General features: G+C 43.4%; 7 protein-coding genes across 7 annotated transcripts; 2 read left to right on the top strand and 5 right to left on the bottom strand.

The window, feature by feature from the left end:
• Positions 1–14: 14 nt before the first annotated feature.
• Bcnpa3 lies at positions 15–1,519 on the top strand. Its single transcript, XM_001558430.2, has 2 exons — positions 15–176; positions 233–1,519. The coding sequence occupies exons 1-2, from the start codon at positions 113–115 to the stop codon at positions 1,393–1,395; spliced, it is 1,227 nt and encodes a 408-aa protein (XP_001558480.2). The 5' UTR covers positions 15–112; the 3' UTR covers positions 1,396–1,519.
• Positions 1,514–2,336, bottom strand: Bcrpc10. The gene is made up of 2 exons (XM_024696021.1): positions 1,896–2,336; positions 1,514–1,825 (listed from the first exon to the last, which is right to left on the bottom strand). Exons 1-2 carry the CDS (start codon positions 2,105–2,107, stop codon positions 1,801–1,803), a joined length of 237 nt encoding a protein of 78 aa, XP_024551823.1. The 5' UTR covers positions 2,108–2,336; the 3' UTR covers positions 1,514–1,800.
• Positions 2,337–3,018: 682 nt separating this feature from the next.
• Positions 3,019–4,973, top strand: BCIN_11g04470 (hypothetical protein). The gene is made up of 3 exons (XM_001558432.2): positions 3,019–3,486; positions 3,706–4,458; positions 4,513–4,973. Exons 1-3 carry the CDS (start codon positions 3,484–3,486, stop codon positions 4,636–4,638), a joined length of 882 nt encoding a protein of 293 aa, XP_001558482.1. The 5' UTR covers positions 3,019–3,483; the 3' UTR covers positions 4,639–4,973.
• Positions 4,974–8,634: 3,661 nt separating this feature from the next.
• On the bottom strand, positions 8,635–14,429 carry BcatrA. The gene is made up of 7 exons (XM_001558433.2): positions 13,322–14,429; positions 12,814–13,263; positions 11,800–12,750; positions 11,582–11,748; positions 11,226–11,533; positions 9,548–11,175; positions 8,635–9,491 (listed from the first exon to the last, which is right to left on the bottom strand). Exons 1-7 carry the CDS (start codon positions 13,883–13,885, stop codon positions 8,874–8,876), a joined length of 4,686 nt encoding a protein of 1,561 aa, XP_001558483.1. The 5' UTR covers positions 13,886–14,429; the 3' UTR covers positions 8,635–8,873.
• Positions 14,430–16,275: 1,846 nt separating this feature from the next.
• On the bottom strand, positions 16,276–17,893 carry BCIN_11g04450 (hypothetical protein). The gene is made up of 3 exons (XM_001558435.2): positions 17,468–17,893; positions 16,963–17,413; positions 16,276–16,900 (listed from the first exon to the last, which is right to left on the bottom strand). Exons 1-3 carry the CDS (start codon positions 17,525–17,527, stop codon positions 16,809–16,811), a joined length of 603 nt encoding a protein of 200 aa, XP_001558485.1. The 5' UTR covers positions 17,528–17,893; the 3' UTR covers positions 16,276–16,808.
• A 656-nt stretch (positions 17,894–18,549) lies between these two features.
• Bcmsh5 lies at positions 18,550–22,219 on the bottom strand. The gene is made up of 6 exons (XM_024696020.1): positions 21,764–22,219; positions 21,629–21,712; positions 21,336–21,580; positions 20,607–21,212; positions 20,127–20,556; positions 18,550–20,068 (listed from the first exon to the last, which is right to left on the bottom strand). Exons 1-6 carry the CDS (start codon positions 22,206–22,208, stop codon positions 18,921–18,923), a joined length of 2,958 nt encoding a protein of 985 aa, XP_024551822.1. The 5' UTR covers positions 22,209–22,219; the 3' UTR covers positions 18,550–18,920.
• Positions 22,220–22,286: 67 nt separating this feature from the next.
• Positions 22,287–23,236, bottom strand: BCIN_11g04430 (hypothetical protein). Its single transcript, XM_024696019.1, has 2 exons — positions 23,103–23,236; positions 22,287–23,045 (listed from the first exon to the last, which is right to left on the bottom strand). Exons 1-2 carry the CDS (start codon positions 23,156–23,158, stop codon positions 22,658–22,660), a joined length of 444 nt encoding a protein of 147 aa, XP_024551821.1. The 5' UTR covers positions 23,159–23,236; the 3' UTR covers positions 22,287–22,657.
• Between the last annotated feature and the right edge of the window lie 10 nt (positions 23,237–23,246).

The raw sequence follows: 23,246 nt of genomic DNA, 5'->3' as shown, positions 1-23,246 counted from the left end.
GAAATTTATTTGAAGGGCCATGCATCCCACTTCGCACCCCGCCAAATTCCTCTACATACACCTCACAAATACAAGTCGTTTTTCTTTAACATCCAAATAAAACACCTACGATATGGCAGATTCTAAAAAACCAGAGGCTTCTAAGCCTGTTTCTATTGTGTGTGTAGGCATGGCTGGTGAGTTTATGTTCATTCAAATCTGATGAATGCGCCCGTTAATTCTCTTTCGACAGGTTCTGGTAAAACTACCTTCATGCAACGAATAAACTCTCATCTACACGGCAAGAAAGAGCCTCCGTATGTTCTCAACCTGGATCCCGCTGTACGAAACGTTCCATTTGAGAGTAACATCGATATCCGCGACTCTGTCAACTATCAAGAAGTGATGAAAAGTTACAATCTCGGACCAAACGGAGGAATTCTCACATCACTCAATCTCTTTGCCACAAAAATTGATCAGATCTTGACCGTACTCGAAAAGCGCACTACTCCCGATCCCGAGAAGCCAGATGCGACTCCTATCAAACATATTTTGGTCGATACGCCAGGTCAAATTGAAGTTTTCGTTTGGAGTGCTTCAGGAAGCATCTTATTGGATTCTTTGGCTTCGACTTTCCCGACGGTGATCGCATATATCATCGATACACCAAGAACGTCATCTACGAGTACTTTTATGAGTAACATGTTGTATGCATGCAGTATTTTATATAAGACAAAGTTACCAATGATTTTGGTCTTCAACAAAACGGATGTCAAGGATGCTGAATTTGCTAAGGAATGGATGACAGACTTCGAGTCTTTCCAGGCTGCTCTCAGAGAAGAAGAGGAGGCAGGAAGCTTCGGTGGTCTAGAGGGAGGTGCTGGTGGATTAGGTGGTGGTAGTGGATATATGGGATCGTTGCTCAATAGCATGAGTCTGATGTTGGAAGAGTTTTACAGTCATTTGAGTGTGGTGGGCGTCAGTTCTATGACTGGTGCGGGTATCGATGAGTTCTTTGAGGCTGTGTCAGAGAAGGCTGAGGAGTTTGAAAGGGATTATAAGCCAGAATTGGAACGTCGAAGAAAACAGAGGGATGCAGAGAAGGAGGAAAATCGAGGAAAGGAATTGGATAAATTGATGAAAGACATGGCCGTTTCGGGAGAGCCTTCATCTTCTAAAGCCACGGGTCCACCAAACGCTAAACCGTCCACCGATATGGATACGCTGAGTGATATGGAGGACTCTGATGACGATCTAGCAGCGGGTGGAGATGACGATGAGGATGGTGGGGACAATATTGAAGGATTAAGCTCAAGATACAAGGCGGCTTTGGCAGATGGAGGAGGCCCATCTAATGCAGACGATCACAGCTTCACTCGATATATTAGAGCAAGTCAGATGAATAATATGCAATAGGCATGGAGCAGTGGCAAGATTGGCGAAATGGGAAAAGGAGTTCTAGGCTTAGGGGGTTTAGCATTTACCGGCGCATCTATGTTATGTGATGGCGCATATTGATACCAAAATATAGCTTTGGGCAGAAAAAAATGTAATTCAATGTACACAATATGGTTGTCCTAGTCCTCTATCGAACATACGCCGGCCATCGAGTAGTGACAATCTTTTTATACCCATGCGCCTCGAGATATGTCTCGTACCTTGACCATTACCACTCCATCAAAATTGTATCAACCATTTCCCAGTCCCCTCCCAAGTTTCTTCGTTTTCCAATCTTCTTCCATGTCTCTCCATCCTCACATGTTCCGTCACATAACCTTGTTCGCTCCCAATTTAGCCATCCATTCCGCACACTATCCCCAATCATCTTGCCTCGAATTGAACCATTCTATCACCAAAGTAAGTTTCTCTTCCGCAAAGTTTGAAGACCCCGCTCCCTCCCAAATCAGTCCACATACCTGGAAGTTCTCTCCTTGTACAGAACACGATGGCCGCACTCTTTGCATCTAATGGGATCGCCTCTCTTCAACATCACACTCGCATTGCAATCGCCGCACAAATACTTGATCGCAGGTCCATCGCCCAAAACTCCGGATGCGCCATATGGATTGGGGGCTTGTGTGGGGTTTGTCGCTGGGACCGAGGTGGGTACTTGGTAATCGTCTGACATGTTGAAGGGGTTGTTGTTGGCGGTAGGATGGTTGTGCAAGTGGGAGTGCTGGAATGTGGTTGCGGTGCAAGGTGTCGCGGGAAGATTTTCTTACAAAGAGAGATGGATTATTATTGAGCGGAAGGCTGAGAAATTATTGTGGGGTACGGCGGCGAGAGAATAGGCTAGATTGCTTTGGGGTTAGGCGGGTTGGGTATGGATATCAAAACGCTAGTCTTAAGCTTCGGTCGAAATATATATGATGAAAATTACACATGGGTATGTATATATGTATATGTATATGTATATGTATATGTATATGTATATGTATATGTATATGTATATGTATATGTATATGTATATGTATATTACAATTCTTCGAATATTCTCGCTTGCTAATTGCCGATACCGATTCCCAAAATAGATATAGAAGTGTCCAGAGACCAATCCTGCTGTGATAGAATCGTGAGATTCCTGCATGAAATGCACATGCCTCTGATATTTACAAGAGATGGGTGGTCCTGGTGTGCGATGTACTACCGGTGCGTTGTAATGGGTGTGGTATTTGAGGCGTTAAGCCATTCTCCTATTAGATGCCCTTACCTCGGTGCCTTTGTAAGACCTATTCGCAGTATGGCTAACTATCTTCCGTAATCTATCAACATCTCTCGCTGTATCGCAATGATAAACACCTCCCTCCCTCTGCTCTTTCCTGAAATCCAACTCGAATACCTCGTCTCGTCTCGCTACATACTTCCTTCGTCCATACATGCAATGCAAATTTGCGATTGTGCGCTTACTAACTAAGCTTTCTATGGCACGGACTCACTGCTCACTGATCCTTCACTCCAACCAATCATGCTCTGGTGCAAAATCTATATCCTTGTCATGCCGCATCTAGCCCTTGCCTGAATCTACATTGTGCTTGTACAGAGTTATTTTCAACTCTTTCCTCCAACCTCAACTGCTTACTATTTATTGCTCTCTGCCCTTTGCTTTTTGCTCGTGCTCGTGCTCGTGCTTGTGCTCGTGCTCGTGCTTGTGCTCTCTCATCCCACCAACGCTCATGCAAGCACCAAAAATTTATTATATGCAATCCTATCGACACATTTGGTAGCACTCAACCACTCAACCATGGAATAATCTAAACTTTCTCTTTTTCTATCTCTTCCAAATTTTGTATCCGCATTCGTTCGTAGGGACTCGTCAGTAATATCCTCTCTTCCATAAACCATCAGGTTGTGGCGATCTCATTGCAGCCCATCTTTTTGGAATACCCTCACACTTTTGATACGCCTTCTTCTTAACCTCCACAATCTCCTCCATACATAGATCTATAAAATCTAATTCAATAATACGTGCGTGCACGTTCATACTTGATTTGTATATGATGCATCATGGTATGTTCTCTCTCTACAACCCATTCAAACACACCTTTCGCATTTCCCAGCATGACTCTGTTGCACCAACTTTCAATGTCTGAAGTGTGTTAAATGGTTTGCAATATTCAAATCGATTTCAGGAGTTGAACCTTTACCAGCGGGTGAAGATGATTGAATCAAATATGCAAATCAGGTCTAAAACTTCACAACCGCCGCTGACACAAATCTCTCAATCAGGGTTGTTGTTTTTCCAGACCCCGCACTGAATACTCTGCTGGAGCTGGCGCCTCGTCTTCTCAAGCAATCGCATCATCCTCGCGACCACAATCTCGATCAGGTCCAGCTAGGCCTTCGACCAATGCCTCCTCTAATAGCAATCCTCCTCCCCGGTCCCACCACCGCATTCCCCTTGGTGAACATCTAAATAAACCGCTGAAGCCTCACGTATGGATGAGTGGAAGCAAGTTATGGACACGGCGAGAAATAGATCGAGCACGAATAGAATTTTTCGACACTCGCGTTACGGGAAGACCTGAAATATGGCAAGCTATAAAAGCTTCGTTGGAGGTAATGTGGAAAGGTGGAGAGCCTGGTGAGGACGACGGAGGGTTAGCAACTGCGCAAATGATATTGAATGCGGCAGAAATCACGCTACCAGATGGAGATATGGCAATCAGGGGATGTTATGACAGTACAGGTGCATTATATCGTGTACCCGAACATGTTGTTTCTGATCCAGCGAATATTTTAGACGACGCTACTGTAGAAGCAACAGGAAAGAGCGACGATGAAGGAGGCCTAGCGGAGGAAAGTGAAGAAGTCGATGAGGAGATATTAAGGAGGAGAGAAACGAAAGGGAAAGCTAAGGCGAAAGAGATGATAGCCGTGAAAGCGAGGTTCCAACATGGTATTAATGGAGATATAGTGTTCAAAATTGGGAAGAACGATCCAGTGCGCTCACTCATCAAAATCATAACACAGAGGCTTGAGGTTTGTATATCTCCAAGATTTTCTACGACTTTCAAAACTAATCAAGTGAACTAGATTTCTCCACCCAGCCATGTGAAAATCAATTACATGGGCAAACTTCTCAAAGAAAGCGCATCGTTGTCAGCACAAGGGTGGCAGGAAGGTCACATCGTTAATGCTTGGGTACTCGAGTCAAGTTAAACAACGTTGAATCGAGAGTCGTCATGAAGCTGTATATAATAACGGCCCTCGCTCAACACTTCATCTGCAAACGACATTACGAACTAACAACAGTTTTCTTGTTTTTTCCTTTGGGCAATACCCATTCATAATTGGCGTTACAGGATAGGCTTCAGTGAGCGGAACGAATCTGGTTGGAATAACTTGGTTGGTTCTGTCTGCGTATTCATACATCTGATTCAGCGAGTTGTCATTTGATTTTTATTTATTTAAAGTTATACCCCTCCTCTTCATACAGACAATACCGTGCAATACGCACCTACATAATTAATAAAATTTAACACTAGAATCAGCCATGGTATCCAATAGTCCAGAATAGCAGAATGTGTGTGAATGTTTGAGTATTCAATATTTCAGAACTATGGAATGTTCTCGGCTGTTTGGATGTTACACTTGAAATGGATGTATGAATCGAACATTCGAACATTCAGAGCGGATTTAAATACCAAGAAGTTCATATTTTCGGCCAGCAGTTCGTAGTATTGACTATCTTGAGACTGTCTGCCAGGAGAGGGGCCAAGGACTCATCACCTAGTTGCATCCAAAGATTCTATCAAGCAAACAATACATACCTACCTAATAACCTAACCTACCTACCTTGAGATCTCGAGCATCCGGAATTAGCTATCGAAAAACACATCTCGCTCTGCACGCCAGATTTGTCTTTCTCCATATCTCACTCACATTTATTAGTTGCCCACATACCAATCACATCACATCACATAGCTAGTTCTTTCTTAACTATCGAGCGAGCTTCTGTTTTCTTCTTTTTGGTGTAGATATTTGGATATTTGGATATTTAGATATGGTCCATGGGGTTCTTTCGCCTCTTGGGGTGAGATTATAGGGTGGCTTTGTATATATACATGTATATGTATATGTATGTATGTATGTATGTATGTATGTATGTATGTATGTATGTATGTATGTATGTATGTATGTATGTATGTATGTATGTATGTATGTATGTATGTATGTATGTATGTATGTATGTATATGTATATGTATATGAAGCAAAAAAGGCTCGATTCGATACTTGAGTTGAGTGAGGTCTTTTGAAATGAAATTACAAGATTACAAGATTACAGCAGCGGGGATTGACTTTTCTATGCAGATACAGGGATTTTATTGTTTGCTTTTTGAAGGGGGGTCTTTTTTTCTCTGGTTTGGTTTGAAAAAGTGTCGGTTAGGTGAAGGAGGTGAAGGAGGGGCATGAGAGGGCGTGAGTGAGACATTTTTACTTCTTGAATAGTATAGCAAGCACTGGCTGTACTGTACTGCATGTAGTGCAGAAAATTATCCGAGTATTTATTTTTATATTTGAAGATTCAATAAACGTTTAATTTAATCTTCTGCTCCAAGTTTTTATCTAGAATTGTGACATGTGGCGATATGTGTGCGTAGTCAGTCACTCAAAGATAAATTTCTTAAATTGATTCAAAGAAAAGCATTTTTTTATTTTATTTTTCTTCACAGGATTATTGTCTCTTATTTGCTGTGGAATAGTTTGGTATGATTTTTGGGCGGACTTTTCTGGTGGAATGAATGGACGGACGGAGTGGGCTCGCGGGTGAAGAGATAAGATTAGGATTAAGATTAAGGTCGGAGCGGAGGAGGAAGGGAGGGGGAGTGGACACGGGAAAAAAGCTCGCTTCGATAAGGACCCCTCTCTCTATCTGTCTACTCCACCAAAAAGAAAAAGAATGGGAAAAAAAAAAACTCTTCATTCTTCTCCTCCTTCCATTCTCCACCTCATCTCCCTTCTCATCTTCATTCCAAAATCTGGCGAGGGTCTGTTTGCAAAACCGGTAGTTTTCCAAAAAGAGTCTATCTATCTGTTTTTCAAAAAAACTGCAAAAATTCAAGCGTATTCGAGTGAAGGGAATTGAGCCCAACGGGGGGGTCGAACCCCCAACCTTGTGATTGACTAGAACATCTTGCGATGAGTAAGAGTCACACGCTCTACCGATTGAGCTAGCCGGGCAGGCTTTGCTTGATAGTTTGTTGGAGATGGGTCTGTTGTTTTAGATTCTATTGTAGGTGATGGATGGATGGGAGGGAGGAAAATTCTTTAAAGAGTTTGAGGGTAAGCGAGGGAGGTGGGCGGGGCTTGGAATTACTCCGGGATTATGCTATAGTATAGTAAGAATACTATATGGATAGAGGCTTGATCGGGATTTGACAGGAGTAGCTTGTGGGTTGTTTGGAAGGGATTGTCTTTTTATATACTTAGCTCTGGTGTCTGGTTATGTATGTCGTACCTATACCATATCATCTTTCGATGATCTAATCCTTGACACAAAAAGACATGTTGAAGCCTTCATTCACCTTTCTTCATCAAGAGCTCTAGGAGTCTAGAAAGTCAGATGTCAGTAGTTCGTAGGACAAACGACTATAGCAGATGAACCCCAATAGAATATCCTGTCATTGGCCTAAAACTCTCTTGGACTTCTAAGGAGTAGTTAGCCTCGCATCCGTCGATGAACCTAGATGGAGACAATCCTATGTTTATATTCTTGAAGAAGTCTTAAGATTCACTCGCACACGACTACAGTCTAGAATCAACGCTGCCATAGATAGAGTATTTAGGTACGTGAGCTCTAGCCAACCTCTTGCGTCTATCGAGTATATTGCAAAGACGATATGTTGAGCTAGGCGAGCATGAATCTATAGTAGATGATGTTACACGAGCTCACATTCGGAAGATGAGATAAAAATTGAACAAGTAACGAGATTGGCTCGATATGTTTTACATTCCGAACATGGGAATCAGGAAAGGATATCTAATGTTCTCGACGAGTACGAAGTGAGTTGAGCCGAATCTTCGAATCAATGTGTAAATGATAGACGAGAAGAGATGAAATGAGTAGGAAAAGGACCTAAATTTCCAAAGACGTGACGTGATATGATCGATGTGATGACATACTGAGCCTTCAACCCGAAAGGAGCGAAGACGAGATGGATTATTTGCATGTCACTCCAAGTCCAAGTCTAAAGTTACAGAGCTTAGATCTTCTCATTTCTTCACTGGTTAATCATTGCATAATAGAGTCAAAGAAATGAACACGCTGATTCGGAATTCCTGATCTCCCACTTACTTCCATTCCACAAAGTATTTCTGGTTTCCACTCGTCAGATCTGAGAATTTGGCATTGCATTGCTATGCACGAAGACAAAGAGAAGGAGAAACAAAACCTGTCACAGATCAATCAATTTAATCCCCGATCACAAAATAGAATAATCACAGGTAATACATCTATCTATCTATCTATCTATCAATCTATCCTCATACACAAATTAAATAAACCAGAAACATATCCCATCCCATCCCATCCCATCCGATCATAATTTCAACTACTTTCCCACAACCGAACCCTTTCAAAACAAAAGCATAGTCCATTTCCGCATCCGAACCGACAGTGAAATTTCGAAGCATGAAAATGTTTCCATCTAATTCAGAAATGGGATGTCGAAATTGAAATTGAAAGTCGGAATTGAAAGTATTGCGATAGCGGATCGTAGATCGGTCTCCGAGGGTTTATCAGTTATATATATATATCTTTTATAGAATATAATTTGATATCTCATGAGATTTGATTGATTGTTGGTTTCCGAAAGAAAAGAGGGAGTGGGAATTCCTTCTCAGAATCAGTAGTGCTATCCTTCGCATCTAGAAAAGCACCCCTCCCTCCCCCCTCTTCTCTCCGACCAAATCTTTCTACAGCTTCCTTCTGCACTTATTACTTTCACCAACCATTTTGCATTTATCAATCTTTCGGGAAACATCACCATGCTCCCACTATGGCGATCATGTGAATAAAAATAAAGCATTAAATCATGTAAATCCCACCAGGAAACCCTCCTCTCATCATCGCCGAGCGAAATCTGAAACGAGACATCGAAACAGAGCAAGTATAAAGGAATCTACTACAGATTCCCGAGCACAAAATCGGGAAGTGGAAGTTACATCTCTTCATAATTAAAATAATCATTATCCTATTTGAGTATTCCTCAAATAGCTTGCTTTCCCCTATGACAGACTCAGATGTAGAGTCGACTTCTGAACAAATTTCCCATGCGTATCTGTGTCTTGACACACAAACACTAACCAACGCTAATTACAAAATTTAATTTGATTAATTGATGTCATCTTCTCATTAGATCATCGTATCCCCAAATCATATCATATCAACATCCTACTTGGACTCCGTCACACTCTTCTTCTCTTTTCCCTTGAAGGCACTCTTAACCTTCCCGACCATCTTACCTAGTCCCCCAAACAAGGTAGCGAATCCGAAACTCCATCCTCGGATTCTCACCGTGTAGATGAAGAAATAAACCAACGCCCAATTGCTGATACAGAATGCCAAGAAAATACCAAAATTTCTCCATTTATCTTGTGGAGTGACGTTCAACGTCTTCATGTATTCCTCTCCACTGGCATATGGACAATATCCGCAATTTGTCGTCGCATCTGGGTTCGTCAAATAACCTACTCCAGCAGAAGTGACAAAGTCGCTAGCGTAAGAGGAGCATGTTTGACCCGATGGAGGATTGAAATACGCAGCTTCGTTGGAAGCACATTCGATAGGAACATTGGAGAGGGTAGCAGCGATAATACCACCGATCCAATACGTAGCTGGATTAACGTAATAGAGCCAGTAGCGCCAGAAAACAGAGATTTGAGAGTAAGGGCGCACAACACCGTTAAAGAGACCGAACATGACGAAGAAAAAGGGTAGAACGTTGGAGATTACGGTGAAGGATGGGGCGAAAGCGCAAATCCATTGACCCCATGATGCTTGGAAAAGGAACTATAAAGTTATTAGTGCTTGTGGCGAGAGGGGGGGTTAAGAAGAGAGGGACTTACGAATAGCATTGTCATGAGGAACACATATCCAGAAGTGGAAGAGTCACTTGGGAGGCCAGTGGGCCAATACCACAATGCCCAATAAATCACTGCCCCGACAATAGCAATTGGTATCTCAGCGACGATATTCGCAGTGCAAAAAGCAACCCAGCCGTAAATTCTCGAAGGGAGTTCTCGGGCTTCCCAAAGTGCGCGGTTCTGATAGAACTTAGGCACAACGGCATTAACAATGGTGGGCGGGATAAGAATAATTAAGAACGAAGTGAACATTCGGTTCTGCATGTCAATGATACTGTGACCCAGTTGCCAAAATGTGAAGCCGTTGAAGATACCAATGATGACAGATGTGAATAGCTTGCCGTAGAGATATGATGGATCACGCCAATACTGAGTGAAGAGACGTTTAGTCAATTCAGTTGTTTGCAGTGTAACCGGCGAAGCAAATTCACGCTGGGAACTAGCTTCTGGAGCGGCAATTTTGCCACGCTCGGATTTGATGCGCGCAATCTCCTGCATGACGGTTTTGTTTTCGTTGGAATTAAGCCATTCCTCGTTCCAGTTAATTTTCTTGCCATCGCGACGCTTTCCACCCTTGGCAGCAGTTTCAAGAATGAATTCTGCGACGTTCTTTTGCGGCGGGCATTGTACTCCACGGTCAGCAAAATATTTTACTACTGCCGAACCGTTTTCGCCGACGGGTCCGAAGTAGAATGTATTACCACCTGGATTTAAGGCTAGGATCATATCAAACTCTTGGATGAGGACCGAGGAGGGTTGATGGATTGTACAAACGATAGCTTGGCCAGCTGCAGAAAGCTTCTTCAGGAAACGAACGATGGAGTAGGCAGATTGAGAGTCGAGACCAGAAGTAGGCTCGTCCAGGAAGAGTAGAAGGTTAGGTTTTGCTGCTAGTTCAACACCAATGGTGACTCGCTTTCTCTGCTCTACGCCCAAAGATCTGACCAAAGCATCTTGCATATCTCCCAATTCGAGGAGATCAATGATTTTGTCTACGTATTCAATCTTCTCAGCTCTTGGAACCGTATGTTCTTGTCGGAGAATGGCCGAGAATTCAAGGGCCTCTCGAATAGTAGCCGTGCCATCGTGAAGATCCATTTGCTCGCAAAATCCGGTGCCTCTCTGGAATTCAGTGCCTAGTGGTCTTCCATCAACTAACATATCACCGGTAACTACACCTGTCTTTTGACGTTGAGAAAGAGTGTTCAGAAGTGTCGTTTTTCCAGCTCCACTAGCTCCCATCAGGGCAACCATAATGCCAGGTTTTGCGTAACCGTTGACTCCGTTGAGAATTTTGCGCTCGCCACCAAGATATGGCACTGTGTACTCGACGTTCTCCCATGTAAACACAGATTCAGAGCCAGTGATATCTTTGAGCGCCTCTTCTTGAGGTGGTTCAAGGGTGTTGCTGGAAGATGCGCCGCTTGTTGGTACTGGACTGGTAGAAGCTGGTGAGTTTTCTTCATCGGGTGTAGCATTCTCTGCCTTGACCTTGTTCTTTGCGGCTTTGGAACGCTTGAACTCGAGTGCACCGCCACCACCAGTAGTAAAGTCAAATACTTCAGTGGCAATAGCAGTAACAATGATGTAGAGGACAGTCCAAGCAATCACTAAAACACGTTAGATACCGAATTTCATACGGAAAATTATCAATACTAACCGACACCGAAGTTCCTCCATAGATGAGACCTTGAGTAGTTGAAACTTTGTTCAAGGTATCTAGCTCCTGACACACTCAAGCTTCCGACCTCAGCACCAGTAGATGCGCAACCCTGAAACTCTGGATTCGTATATCCTGGACCACTGGGAACAATTTGATCCGGAGCACAAGTGATATTTTTGTTGTAGAATTCATCTGAGATGACGGCTTCGAAGGAATATGACAGAGGATTGATGTAGTAAAGCCAACCAAACCAGATATATTCAGAGACTAATTGTGGTTTAGGAATTACGTAACCAGTATAGATGCTATAAATTGTCAACAAGGCAGTCATCTGAAATGTGAGTGTAACTTACATCAAAAGGTTGAGTCCAATACCCGAAAATCTAACAGCATCATCAATCGATGGCGAAAGTGCGGCAAACATACGATATAACGAGGTGATGCAAATTGTCGTAAGATAAATAAACAACACATAGATGAAGTACTTCCCAGCATCCACGTCAAGTCCAGTTATGAAATACTATGATTTGTTAGCAAAGTTGCCGCACAATCACTGAAGCCAAATACATACCACTACAATCGAGAAAGGAACAACCTGTAGCAGTAAAAGCGGAAAGTCTTGAACGACACGAGCGACTACAACGGCTGAAGGGCGGTAGAAAGCATAATCTTTGTGCCTGGAAATGATTGGTCTACCACCGACAGCTTTCATTAATTCGGACAATTGGAGCCAACCTAGGAACAGAATTGAGAAGAAGAGAGTACCACCCCGGGAGAAATTTCCCAGTGTGTTAGACGATTGGCCATGAAATAAGGAGCCAACGATCAAACTGTTGGAAATAATAATGAAGAATTTGGTGTACAAAGTTGTCTTGTCTCCCAGAGTCAATTCAACTTCACGCTTTGTGCAAGCAAGGACTTGACGAAAGAATGAGACTGTGTAAGGTGACCGGGGACCAACAGTCTTAGACTTCGTCTCCTCCACGGAAGCTTTGAATTGTCGTGCGTCGGCATGGTCGGTTTCGTGTAGCATCCTCTCATAGGACTCAACATCTTCCTGAAGTAATCTGTAATCTTCGCTTTCTCTGAAGGCCTTCTCAAGTTCAACGGGACCTTTTGGAATGGGACCCTCGAAATCTTTCTGAAACCGGCGTTCGGCAGGATCCGTGCAAGCCGTCAAGAAGTCTGCGGTAGTCTGTCTCGGTGGGCAATAGTATCCTATTCTCTCGAAGTACTTCTTGGCGTCGCCTGCTGGTCCTGAATATACCATTCGCCCCTCATCAATTACTAATACTTTATCCATGAGCTCGTATATTTGCTCTCCAGCTTGATAAAGGGTGACCAGTGTCGTTCTGTTGCTGATGTCGGTCATCACTCTGAGTGAGTTAGCGTAGTCTAATGCAGTGGATGCATCGAGTCCACGAGTCGAGTTGTCCCAAGAAACAACTGTGCTCTTAGTAGCGAGTGTCTCTGCAATAGAAACTCGCTTCCGCTCACCACCAGAAACACCTCGGACGAAAGCCTGCAGAAGTTGTCAGAATCCATTTTCTAAAATCGCAATCAGGTAGAGAGATCGAAAACTCACATCTCCAACAAGGGTATGGCGCGTATGAGAAATACCAAACATCTTCAAAAGCGCTGTAATTATCGTTGGAATATCTCCCTTTTCGTGCTTCTTTGTTTTATTTAGTAGCGAGAAATCCAAAGTTTGTTCAACTGTAAGACTTGGAAAGTGCTGATCATCTTCTTCGTTGTAGTTTACCTCCCCTCGATAGTGCTTTGCTTGCTCCTCGGCAGAAATACCTCCATATGAGACTTCTCCAGTGACACCAGCATAATCACCTCTCTTGTTTGAAATAGCTTTGAGAAATGTGCTGCATCCAGAACCAGGTCTTCCCAAAACCAAAAGCATTTCCCCATCCCTTACACAACCAGTAAAATCGTGAATCAAATCGCGTCTCTGGCCATTAGATCCAGGTTTAGGGAGTGCAGGGATGAATCGCGTCAATAACTTGTACAAGTCGGGTCCGAAAGTCTACAATGTACCAATTAGATTGAGACACTGTGTGAATTTGGAACAGGGAAATACCTACACCCATAATAGCAGATGGAAGAGTCTTGACATACGTTGACGTCGCACCAACCCCCTGTACAGTCAAGTTTTTATATATCACGCCGACCTTCTTAGCACTCCCTTTGGTGTTTCTTTTCTCAAAGTGGCCGTCTTTGAGAAAGTCACCCAGGACAAACTCATCCTCGTCAGCCGCCGCTTCTTCGAGCTTTTCTTCTTCTTCTTGCGCCTCTATGTCTTCACCAGCAGTCGCTCGTGAGCGGCGACTTGCGTTGGTCATAGTTCTCTTCATTGCCGATGCTTTTCGGGCAGTAGCTACGCTCTTTTGTGAACGAGTTTTCGACAAATGTGTGAGCTGATGGCGCAAATCTTCGTATTCGTGCATAGCAGTCGAGCAATTGACTGGCCCGCCTTGCTCATGTTCTCCCCATGTTCCATCATTGTTTATCTCGCTCTCTGAGGACGAGCTGTCATGAGGTTGAATCGGCTCTCCACGGTAGTTATCTGAATGAAGTGGAATCTGAGCTCCTTCTCGTCCCTCGATAGCTCTCTCTGCGTACATCCGCTCAGCATGTGTATAAAACATTTTGACGGTGGTTGCACGCAAAGTGCTGTGGATGGGATAATAGAGTGTTTACAGAATAAATATCTCAATCTAGATAGACCCTAGATATACATAAAAGCAAAGGAGACTTAGAAATACACATTAGAGGTACGCTAGAAACTAGTGCTAGCAAATTGATCAACTTAGCTCCAGATATTGAGAAGGATTACAAATCGGCAAATCAAAAATATCAAAAGGGTAGTAATTTAGGGGGCTCATGCATGCTTAGTGTGCCCGTTTTAATACTTCCAGGGAGAACTGTAAAGAGCCATGAAATAATAGCAAAGAGATGGACCTGGTAGTATCAGATTGTGGATGTGGTGGGGTGCAGCATATTTTGCTTCTGATCTGTGCCCAGCTTATCAATCAAAGAAGAGAAACAATTTAACTGGAAATTGGCAAAGGATTGTGTAACTTGAATCGATGGGTTTCTTGCCCACAAGCTAGACGAATGGTATTTTGTTCTAGAACTAGGAGATAAAATAATGGACTGGGTATATTGTAGAGCAATAAGTTGACGATATTCATGGTTCGAAGTATCGAGAAAGTAGAAGTAATGATGACGAACGGTAAGCTTCTAACTAGTAGTACCTAAAGATCATGGCAAAGTTTGTACTTCGTATGAAATAGTGTAGCGTATGACGAAAGAGGCCCATTTCTTGGTGCGGTATACGGCACCTAGCAACTGGAGCTAGTATCCAAAAAAGGAGCTCCCCCCCGCTTGTTTGTTGGGAGATGAAAGCGGTAACAGTGGCGGTGATAAGGGAAGTAAGACGGGACTAGGCAATAAATGAAGCTCCAAGGGAAGATCCATCCACTCCCCCTCGAGTCACCTAGTTTTACTATCTCGACTATCTATCACGAAATACATTATCTTTCTTTGTTGGAACCTTGCCTTGAAGATCTTCCATGGGATTAGAAATCATGAATCCGCATTTTTTTGTCTTCAGCCATATCATTAGATGAATAGATTAACCCAGCTAGGTAGGGTCAAGGTAATGACTCTCGTAGCATTCAACAAGACCCTTTCTTTCTCATCCTGGCCACCCAACATTGATTGCTCGACTCGAGTCAAAACCTATGGGTAAGGGCCACAGAGATGTTCAGTCGAAAACGTTAATCGTTCTTTCGGTTCCTTCCAGAACCTAATTCCAAAAAGTAATTCCGAATCGGCTTTTATTTTGAAGAAGAAAAGGCATTCCAGGATTGATAGACAAGTTTAGCCAATCAATTGTAATTGATGGCCCGGGTGTGAGAGTACCAAGTCCGGCTAGCGAGTTAGGTGTAATCGATAATTGTATCCATGATCTTTGAGTGGATATGAAAAATCTTATTATAACCTCAGGTTGTTTGTTTCAAATGTCTTCTTTTTTTATTTTCAACAAAACTAATGGATTCTATGTGTTCGTTTCGTTGTGCTTTATCATACTTCCGCATTCCACTGCGGAAGTTGCGGAGTTGCAATTGATGATAAATACAACATATCAGTTACAACAACCCACCCATTCCTTCGTTGATCACGTATTTTTGTCAGCCCTAGTGCCTTGGAGATACCGCTATCCATTGCATTTCAGAGACTCGGGTCTTAATCCCAGTGCACGTCAGCAAAAATGATAGATATTAAATGTACGTGCATTACCTATGCATTATTTCTATCGATTGATCTTCACGGCCGAAGAAAATTCCAGAACTGTCTCGTACCAAATTTCGGCCGATGGATTTTTTTTTTCTACCAAGGAAAGCTTTCTGCGTCTCATTATCTCTTGTTGCCATTTAGCATAATCTATGCAGAGGAATTGCATAGTAGTTAGCGATGTCAAAGATAGTGACTATTTGACGTATCTTGCTAGCGGCGAGTATCTTTCAAAATGCGAGGCTCATGTAAGACCCTCCCTCGCATTGGTATGATAGCAATCTTACCAGAGAAGACTCAACACCTCTCCAGCGTAAAGTTCAGCCTGATATTATTATTAGGCTATTCTTCGGCATGTAGGCTTCTTTCTACGCCAAGTAATTTCTTTCAGAATGATGATGTTCCCTTTTGCTTTCAGAGTTGAGTACTTTTACCCATTTCTTCTGATCAACGAGGTGGGAAGAAGACCAGGCGAATGCCAAAATTTCAACATAAAGCATGACTTATCATACTTGATTTTGTAAAAAATTTGCATGGTTTCAGGACCTGAGGCAGCATATCATCAGATTGAGTCTTTTGATGTTCTGAATGGTCTCAATTTACATAAAGTTATGGGCATTCAATATCGTCCAGTCAAGATCAAGAATGAGCTCGTCATCCAAGACAGGTACGCTAGTCGAACTCTATTTGGTGTTCAGAATGAGTACACTATCCGTCATAACGATATGCCAGGCACATTTGGCAGCTGTTCTACTTCTTGTAGGTTACATTTTTGCATCCCTCCTACTTGAGAGACAATCTTCTGTTATCATCTTTATGGAGCTTTCGACAAGTAATTTCAACCCACCGAGAGACCACAGTGTTTTTTTGGACGGGACTGGATACAGAACAAAGATATGATTCCAAGCATCCTCAATCTTATGCCCGTCGATGACAGTAGATTCTACATGTCAAAGTTTCTATTTGCAGTCAAACAATGTCAAAGATTCGCGATTGAAAAACGATCCCTTCAATCATATCTACATGAAAAAAATAGCCAGATCTTATAACCCCCTGATACATCGAAAACAAAAGCGAGTGTTCATTTCGTCTGTCGCCAGAGACCAGCTCGATCTATGAATACCAAAGCCGCTCGCCCGCTCAAAAGAATGCCCGATACGCCGCCCTATTTACACCAGGAAGGTATATACAAAACACTCAATCCAACTCATACAATTCAACATATGACTCTGATTTTGAGCAACATCACGCCACTAAAGAACCCAAGCTACTTTACATGAAGACAACGAATGCAGCACCAAGGCCAGCAATTGCAACCATTCCTCCGTTATTGGATAGAGATGTGGCACCACCAGTGGAGATAGCTAATGCATCGAAATTAGCAAGATTATTTCAAAGACTTTAAGATGGATAGGGGAGAACGAACCTGGAGAAGTAGAAGTGGCAGAAGCGCCACCAGCTCCGGATGCCGATGCAGCCCCTGAAGCGGAGGCGGATCCTTTGCCAGTATTTTCAGATCCAGACCCCTTTGTCGAGCTCCCTCCGGTCTCTTTTGCAGAGCCAGCTTCTGCTGTCTTGGAAGCCTTTCCGCCAGATCCACTGCCCTTGGCCGAACCGTTGCCATCTCCACCAGAGCTTGCTCCCCCGGTGGACTTAGCAGATCCTGCTCCTTGGGCCCCAGTTGCCTTTGCAGATCCACCGTCGGCTTTAGCTCCGGTCCCCTTGGCAGACCCCGACTCGTTGGAATCTTTACGGCGGTATGGACCATGCATGGCGCGGGGAACCAAGCTGGGCTTTGCACCAGTTCCGCTGGGCTTAGCAGCTCCGAACCCAGTGGCTTTGGCAGCTCCTACGGCGGTTCCGCTTCCAGAGACACCCTAAAGATATATTAGATGAGTTGAGAATCTGGCGGAAAGCCAGAAATAACTTACAGATGAAGCAGAGACAGTTGCGGCAGCAAGAGCCAAGAAGAAAGCGCTTGAGAATTGCATTGTGAAAGTTGGATGTGGATACTGAACTTAAAAAGTATCTATATGATGATATGTATTTGGACTAAAAGACCTGCTTTGGAAAGACCAGCTTTGTGTTGAGTGGATGAATGGATGAATGATGAGAATAATGAATTAGGAAGCACAGTGATGAAAGTCCACCTTATAACTTGTCAAAGTCCTTGGCAACATCAACTCCAGGATCCGAAATAGAAGCATAAACTCCAACTACCCACTAATAGATATCCCACATAATTTGCAACACGGAAGCACTGGTCAACTGAAGATCCAGTTGTACTCCAAGACAAATTTAACTGGGACTTCTCCGCCCCTCATACCCTTATGTCGAACTTTCTATTCTTAGAGGTCAACGCAACGAGCAGAAAAGAAGCTGCAGGCGAGGAATTCATGCATGTTCACCTAGCTTCCCTGTTGGCAACCAATTCAGCAAATGATAGACGCCGGTAAGAACAGCTCTGTGGCGGCTAAAGTTATAGATGCCGTTACTTGACATCTCGCACTGACGGTCTGATCGAGTTGCAGTGGGGAGGTCTTTTACCCTCAGACTTTACCATCAATACCGCCACTAACTCTTATTTTCTCGGATGATTAACTATCAATTCATTGATCTAATGAGAAAGTACTATATTCTCGCCTTCTTCTGTCTATACCCGACGATGAAATTAAATCTCTCAGTTTCTCGAATCCTGCATGAATAAGTGATGTATTCGCGTTGCAGTCTCAACTATGTCCCATCGAAATGAAGAGAGGCGACTTCGTTTCTGCTGACATTGTTTGCAGGAATATGGACCATAATTCTGCTTCCTTAGCTGGTATCGCGTTCATGATCACCCAAACAAGTGAAAATAATACAGAGTATCACTGGCACATTGGCCCGTTCTGAAACTAGACGAGTATCACAGACGGAAAAGACACTTGCTTCCTCGGTCCTGGCGGCTCACTAGCTTGTTTTAAGAATCTACAATTGTGAATTCGGTGTTAAAAGACATGATATAATGTTTATTTGGACCAAAATTATCAAGGCATTGATAGATTATTGTTTAGTATTCATTAGAGCGATTTAATGGTGAAGCCAATTGCTGCATTTCAGCCCTATCAGGAGAGCATGTGGGCCTCGATAAGTTCCAAGAGATCCCCGCCATGCCTTACTCCATACATCTTCGCAATTTGAAAGACGAATCTTCCACGTCTCGATATCAATCTGAAGGAAGCCGAAATGCAATTCGCAATCATCAGACGAAAGTTGTATCTGTTTGAGAGATCTTGCAACTCGGTAGCTACTCGCGCGATCATTGCATATTTTATAAGCTATGTTTAGCACGATCAACTTGATCAACATAATTTCGAACATTGGTGAGAAAGATCAACAACGGCTCTATAAACCCGAATTCTCGAAACCTTGTTTCATGTCTTGCGCACTCTCGACATCCAGAATGTTTCGGAGAATACTTCGGACGTCAATGACGACATTATTACCACCTGGCAGAGGAAAGTTTTGCTCAAGAAAGCGTCTCCCGATATTTTCTGCATACTTTAGTTCTTGAGCATCCCTTTCCGAGGCGTTTGCCGCAACAGCTTGCATAAGGTCCTCTCCTCGAGCTGCTAATAATATTAAATCCTCAGCTCTTTCGACAATCGCAGGATCTATTCCATTCATTGCAGCACAAGAAGTACCAAAGCTGGAAGTACTTCTACCCAACACAAAATTATATAGGTATATAACTTGGTTATCTGGTAGGTCAGATTGTCTGTTCACATGGACATCCATATGACCAAAAGCCAATTCCGATCTTGGGGACAAATATCCATTCTCGAATATTTCATGAAAATGGGTTGCTCCAAGTACTTTTGGTCGATGTGAATCAAGCCCAAGGAAATATTCGAATACGCCACAGGCCAGGCCAGCGCCATCTGTCGAATTGGTGCCTTTGCCAAACTCGTCAATAACCACAAGGCTACGGTGGGTTGCAAGGGTCGTACAGAGAGCTATCTGTTGCAGGTCAATCATGAAAGCGCTCTGGTTTCGGGAAACACTTTCACGGGTAGTTATCCGAGTCAACATCTTATCCGTAAGACCCACAACCGCCTTATCCGCTGGGACATAACTGCCAATATGGGCTAAATAAACAATCAGAGCGGTTTGCTTGAGATAAACACTCTTTCCAGAATAGTTTGGCCCAGTCATAAGGAGCATACTTGGGCCTTCGGTGCCTTCCCAGTTCTGGCGATTACTCGAGGAAGGTTCTTGATTAATTGGAATGGGGCTTCCTGATCCACCCACAAGGTAACAGTCGTTTGGTACATATGATGGGACTGTAAGCTCTTGAAGAGGATGTCGTCCGCCTCGTATGTCAATTACGTTGGCATGAGTGATAGTTGGAGGATTGAAACGATATTTAATAGCCCCAAGAGCCAGTGCAACAAGACTATCAAGTTCCCCACACAGATCTGACACTGCAATAAGCAGATTCTCGTGTTCCAGTACACGCACAGTGAGGTGATGTATGATTTCTATCTCTCTGTCTAATGAACGACGCACAATCAGTAAGTGTTGTGAAATAATATCCGAACAACAACTGACCTGTAATCATACTGTACATATCGCCAATATACTCGTCCATTTCTCTCATATGCTTGTTCTTGTAATATACTTTCTCGTCACTGACAAATGTTTGAGACCATTCATCTTCGTCGGTTCCCTCGCCTTTATATTTTCCTTCGCCTGTATTGGGATCAAGTTGTACCACCGTCAGAAAGCCGAGTTGTGGGAAATAGATGCAATTTTCGACATATTGGCGAGCCCATTCAGGTATGTCATCTGACATTTTCTGTTGGACTTTGGTAAGAAGGCTTTCCATTCCATCATATGTTCTTTTCATCCCGTCTAGCTCCGGATCTACGCCTTGTCTGACAGTGACACGATGTTGTTCAACCGATCTCTCAAAGTCTATCGTCTCAGTAATTGCTTGACCAATGCCAAGAAGGTCATTGGGGCGAGTTTCACCGAGCAGCTGGTATAACGGATCAGCTTATGCAGTTTGGAAGATGTAAGCATTCTCACCTTGCCAGAAATAATAGTCTTATCGCCTGCCAGCCCTCGCAATGCTTCTAGTATCTTGAGCGAATGGTAGGTGAACGAGAGGATGCTACCCCAAACGCCACTTTTGACTGCTGTTGCCTTTGCAGAGCCTCCACTAATACCTTTCTGAAGATGTATTACCACAGTTCTGATATCTTTGACATTTCTCAGACTCTTCTGAATTTCTTGTAATACTGGGCCATTCTCTGGGAGTAAAAAAATCCCTATTGTCAAGAGTCTTTCTTTAATTACCGGAATATCCATGCTCGGTCTCATGAACATCTTTCGAAGCTTCTGCCTACCCTGCGGTGTGCTAGCCAAATGATAGAACAAACCAAAGACAGATAGGCTCTCTTTTGATCCTGAAGTAGACTTATTTGGACCTTGCATATGCGAGTTCGGATGAGACTCGGACTGAATAATTTGGAGTGATGATAATGTGTCTGCATTTACGAACATCATATCCATTAATGAAAACATCTTGATTGTGCGGACCCTGAATGCAATCAATGCGGCCTCGTCGTTAGGTAGATAATCCACGCTTCGCCGTCGCCCGAGGTAATTCAGCACCGCGCCAGCACAGCCAACCTAGAAGCAGGTCTATTAGTAAAGCCATGTGATGCTTGTTTAATATGACTGAGGGTTCTCACTTCAACACTCATTATAGCTCAACTGCATCTATCTGGGAAGAGAGCAAGGTGTATGACTTACTGAGATTCTGCTCTCCAAATCAATCCAGCCTGCGAGTCTCATGAATCTTCCTTGACGACCCTTACCGGCTGAGTCTGCCTGATCATGAGTATGATTTCCAGCTAGCTCATCGCTAGGTGTAGCAAGTATCATTTCAGCGCCCCATGGGCCTTCAATGCCCAAGCTAGCCAATTTGTTCTTTGCTGTCTCATAATAAAATTCCGAGGCCGGTCGAGAATCAAGAATGTATGAGCCGAATATATCGTCTGCAAGGTCAGCTTAGCGTCGATTGGTACCTTTCACCAAGAACCTACTGGCATCTCCGCGGTCGATACCTTTGGCATCTTTCTGAAGATGATCTTCAAGTGCCTCCTCACAACGAGTGCTTATTAGGATTACTTTGATATCGTTAGCATGAAAAATACTGAGGGACTTTCATAGAACCCTACCAGTAGGGTCTACGTGAACTTTTAGAGTGTCGATTATGTCAAGTCCAGCCATACTGATATCTGCCATCATGCACAATTTCTCTTCTCTTGCGAGATAATACGCACACCCTACTGTACCACGCCCTTTCAATTCGACAGCCATGACAACTTCATTCATGGAATCGCAATCTTCGCGCTCTTGAATATCAGTCTCGTTCTCTCCTGCTTCGAAAATGTCGACCTCATCTTGCACTGATGGTGGTGAAGCGACACGTGCCGATTTTGATCTCATTGATGTTCTATTACAGGGAGGAGAAGGGTGCATTGAAGAAGAATGATACCCGACCCGTGGCATAGAACTAGCTGCTAATGAACTTGACTGAATCCTTGACGATTGTCCTTGGGAGGATGACTGATGGTCAGAACCTGCACCGGAAGTGACTCGCCGACGCTTAAACGGTGGCATACTGGTGCTTCTAAGATTTTAAACACTGCAATAAAATAAAGGAAGTGAGATGGAACGTTCAAGAGGGGGAATAAGTTTTGAAATAAGTCAAGATGAGATCAGAAATGTGAAAGGTAAGAACACTACAGAAGTGATTCTGCCAAGCGAAAGTCATTCCTCTCTCGTTTGTACAACTTTACTAATTGTATGTACATGGCCAAAGAAGCTCGAAACGATCAGGCTAGTAAATGTAATAAAATGTTTCAATACTACCTAGGTAGTAGACACAGTCTCAAAATTGGTTTGTATGAACAGTATATGAACTTTTGTGCCACTTCATGATATTTGTTCGCGACCCAAAATATCATTTCTTCAACTATGTGCAGCGAAGTCCCCCAGACAAGACCATTTATATCACAGCGTCCACAGAAATAATATCGTACAGTACGCCGGATATTCGCTCCCTCCATCTACAACTCTTTTGCTTGACTTTGTTCCCCTCCTTCCCTGACCCACTCCGCAAACTCGTGTCTTTGTCTTCTGATGTCAATGAAGCTTGGTCGACTCTCGAGAACTCTGAAGGGGTTTCCAACAAAATCTTTATCCACCTCGCCATCTGCGTTCATAAAACCTTTCGCTCCCTCTCGCTCAATTTTACCTGCCCAAACCCGCCATTGTATAGGTCGTAATTCTGGTGTGCCTAATACTAAGCCGAGGCAAACAATAAAAATCGACACTATGGTCTCGATAGATATGTCGATTGGTAGAGAGGCGGTAGTCGTAACGTGAGAGGAGGTAGAGGATAGGTGGGCAGTTCCTGTAGATTGTAGGGCCGAGTGTTCGTGAGCAGAATAGCAGCTGAAGGAATAATATCAGTCAGTGATTGCGGAATCGTTTGGATTTTGGTATACATACGCGTGCGTGAGAAACAGCAAGCCGAGGCCCGTAATTGATTTGGATATCCAAGTCATCTTGGAGAATGCAGTGTTTTGTTAAAGATTGTGGGTTGTCCAAGGTTCCAGCTTGTCCTTGTTAGTGAGGTGCGGCTCCTTGGGAACC

Source organism: Botrytis cinerea, chromosome 11, assembly GCF_000143535.2.
Source record: "Botrytis cinerea B05.10 chromosome 11, complete sequence".
NCBI classification, from domain to species: Eukaryota; Fungi; Ascomycota; class Leotiomycetes; order Helotiales; family Sclerotiniaceae; genus Botrytis; species Botrytis cinerea.
The sequence above is the reverse complement of the archived record's forward strand: the minus strand, read 5'-3'. Positions and strand labels throughout refer to the sequence as shown.

Excerpts from the sequence above, each read along its gene's own strand:
- Bcnpa3 (XM_001558430.2), top strand. The coding sequence starts at position 113 with ATGGCAGATTCTAAAAAACCAGAGGCTTCTAAGCCTGTTTCTATTGTG. Across the intron at positions 177-232 it reads TGTGTGTGTAGGCATGGCTG|GTTCTGGTAAAACTACCTTC; the intron begins GTGAGTTTATGT and ends CTCTTTCGACAG.
- Bcrpc10 (XM_024696021.1), bottom strand. The coding sequence starts at position 2,107 with ATGTCAGACGATTACCAAGTACCCACCTCGGTCCCAGCGACAAACCCC. Across the intron at positions 1,826-1,895 it reads TACAAGGAGAGAACTTCCAG|AATGGTTCAATTCGAGGCAA; the intron begins GTATGTGGACTG and ends CTTTGGTGATAG.
- BCIN_11g04470 (XM_001558432.2), top strand. Across the intron at positions 4,459-4,512 it reads TCATAACACAGAGGCTTGAG|ATTTCTCCACCCAGCCATGT; the intron begins GTTTGTATATCT and ends CAAGTGAACTAG.
- BcatrA (XM_001558433.2), bottom strand. The coding sequence starts at position 13,885 with ATGTTTTATACACATGCTGAGCGGATGTACGCAGAGAGAGCTATCGAG. Across the intron at positions 13,264-13,321 it reads TTCCATCTGCTATTATGGGT|ACTTTCGGACCCGACTTGTA; the intron begins GTAGGTATTTCC and ends GGTACATTGTAG. Across the intron at positions 11,176-11,225 it reads ATGGAGGAACTTCGGTGTCG|TGATTGCTTGGACTGTCCTC; the intron begins GTTAGTATTGAT and ends AACGTGTTTTAG.
- BCIN_11g04450 (XM_001558435.2), bottom strand. The coding sequence starts at position 17,527 with ATGCAATTCTCAAGCGCTTTCTTCTTGGCTCTTGCTGCCGCAACTGTC. Across the intron at positions 17,414-17,467 it reads CAACTGTCTCTGCTTCATCT|GGTGTCTCTGGAAGCGGAAC; the intron begins GTAAGTTATTTC and ends ATATATCTTTAG. Across the intron at positions 16,901-16,962 it reads TGCCACTTCTACTTCTCCAG|CTATCTCCACTGGTGGTGCC; the intron begins GTTCGTTCTCCC and ends TCGATGCATTAG.
- Bcmsh5 (XM_024696020.1), bottom strand. The coding sequence starts at position 22,208 with ATGCCACCGTTTAAGCGTCGGCGAGTCACTTCCGGTGCAGGTTCTGAC. Across the intron at positions 21,713-21,763 it reads AGTTCACGTAGACCCTACTG|TAATCCTAATAAGCACTCGT; the intron begins GTAGGGTTCTAT and ends ACGATATCAAAG. Across the intron at positions 21,213-21,335 it reads ATTTGGAGAGCAGAATCTCA|GTTGGCTGTGCTGGCGCGGT; the intron begins GTAAGTCATACA and ends ACCTGCTTCTAG.
- BCIN_11g04430 (XM_024696019.1), bottom strand. The coding sequence starts at position 23,158 with ATGACTTGGATATCCAAATCAATTACGGGCCTCGGCTTGCTGTTTCTC. Across the intron at positions 23,046-23,102 it reads TTGCTGTTTCTCACGCACGC|CTGCTATTCTGCTCACGAAC; the intron begins GTATGTATACCA and ends TTATTCCTTCAG.